We start from the raw sequence: 406 nt of genomic DNA, 5'->3' as shown, positions 1-406 counted from the left end.
CCCCCCCCCGAAAGCCCCCCCCCCCGGGGGCCACCACTGCCGGGCGGCTCCCGGGACGTGTCCCTCTGGTGTATGATGGGGGGGTCCCGGCACCCAGCGGAGGATGCGCTGCGGTTCCCCCGGGGTTGGCAGCATCCCCCTGGCCCCGGGGAACCCCCGGGGAACCCCCGGCTTCCCCCACCCCGCGTTACCTGCGCCTTCTCGGGGTAGCGGCAGGTGGCAAAGACGAAATCCGGGGAGGGGTTGGCGGCTGCCAGACCCCTCACCAACCCCAACCCGATGCCCCGGCTGCAGCCGGTGATGAGGACGGAGCGGCAGCGCGGCTGGGCCATTGCTGGCTGGGCTCGGGTAAGGCTCCTCTCCGCTCCCCGCCGTCCCTTCTTAACCTGCGCGGCGCGGAGCCGCC

The 406-nt window shown here is 74.1% G+C and overlaps 1 protein-coding gene across 2 annotated transcripts in view; it reads right to left on the bottom strand.

Annotated features, from left to right (window-relative positions):
- The window catches only part of LOC106887690 (C-factor-like), a 12,905-nt gene extending 12,505 nt beyond the window's left edge, over positions 1 to 400 (bottom strand). Inside the window, exon 1 of one of the 2 annotated variants that reach the window (XM_014941363.1) lies at positions 387 to 400. Coding sequence is in view for 1 of the 2 variants with exons in the window: in XM_014941364.1 (XP_014796850.1) it covers positions 192 to 332 (141 nt within the window). In the remaining variant the exon portion in view is untranslated. Of the gene's footprint in view, positions 1 to 191 lie in introns of both variants that reach the window. The other variant, XM_014941364.1, reaches the window with a different exon arrangement.
- Between the last annotated feature and the right edge of the window lie 6 nt (positions 401 to 406).

This window comes from Calidris pugnax, unplaced genomic scaffold (genome assembly GCF_001431845.1).
Source record: "Calidris pugnax isolate Ruff unplaced genomic scaffold, ASM143184v1 scaffold82, whole genome shotgun sequence".
NCBI lineage: Eukaryota > Metazoa > Chordata > Aves > Charadriiformes > Scolopacidae > Calidris > Calidris pugnax.
This window is presented reverse-complemented; position numbering and strand designations above follow the sequence as displayed.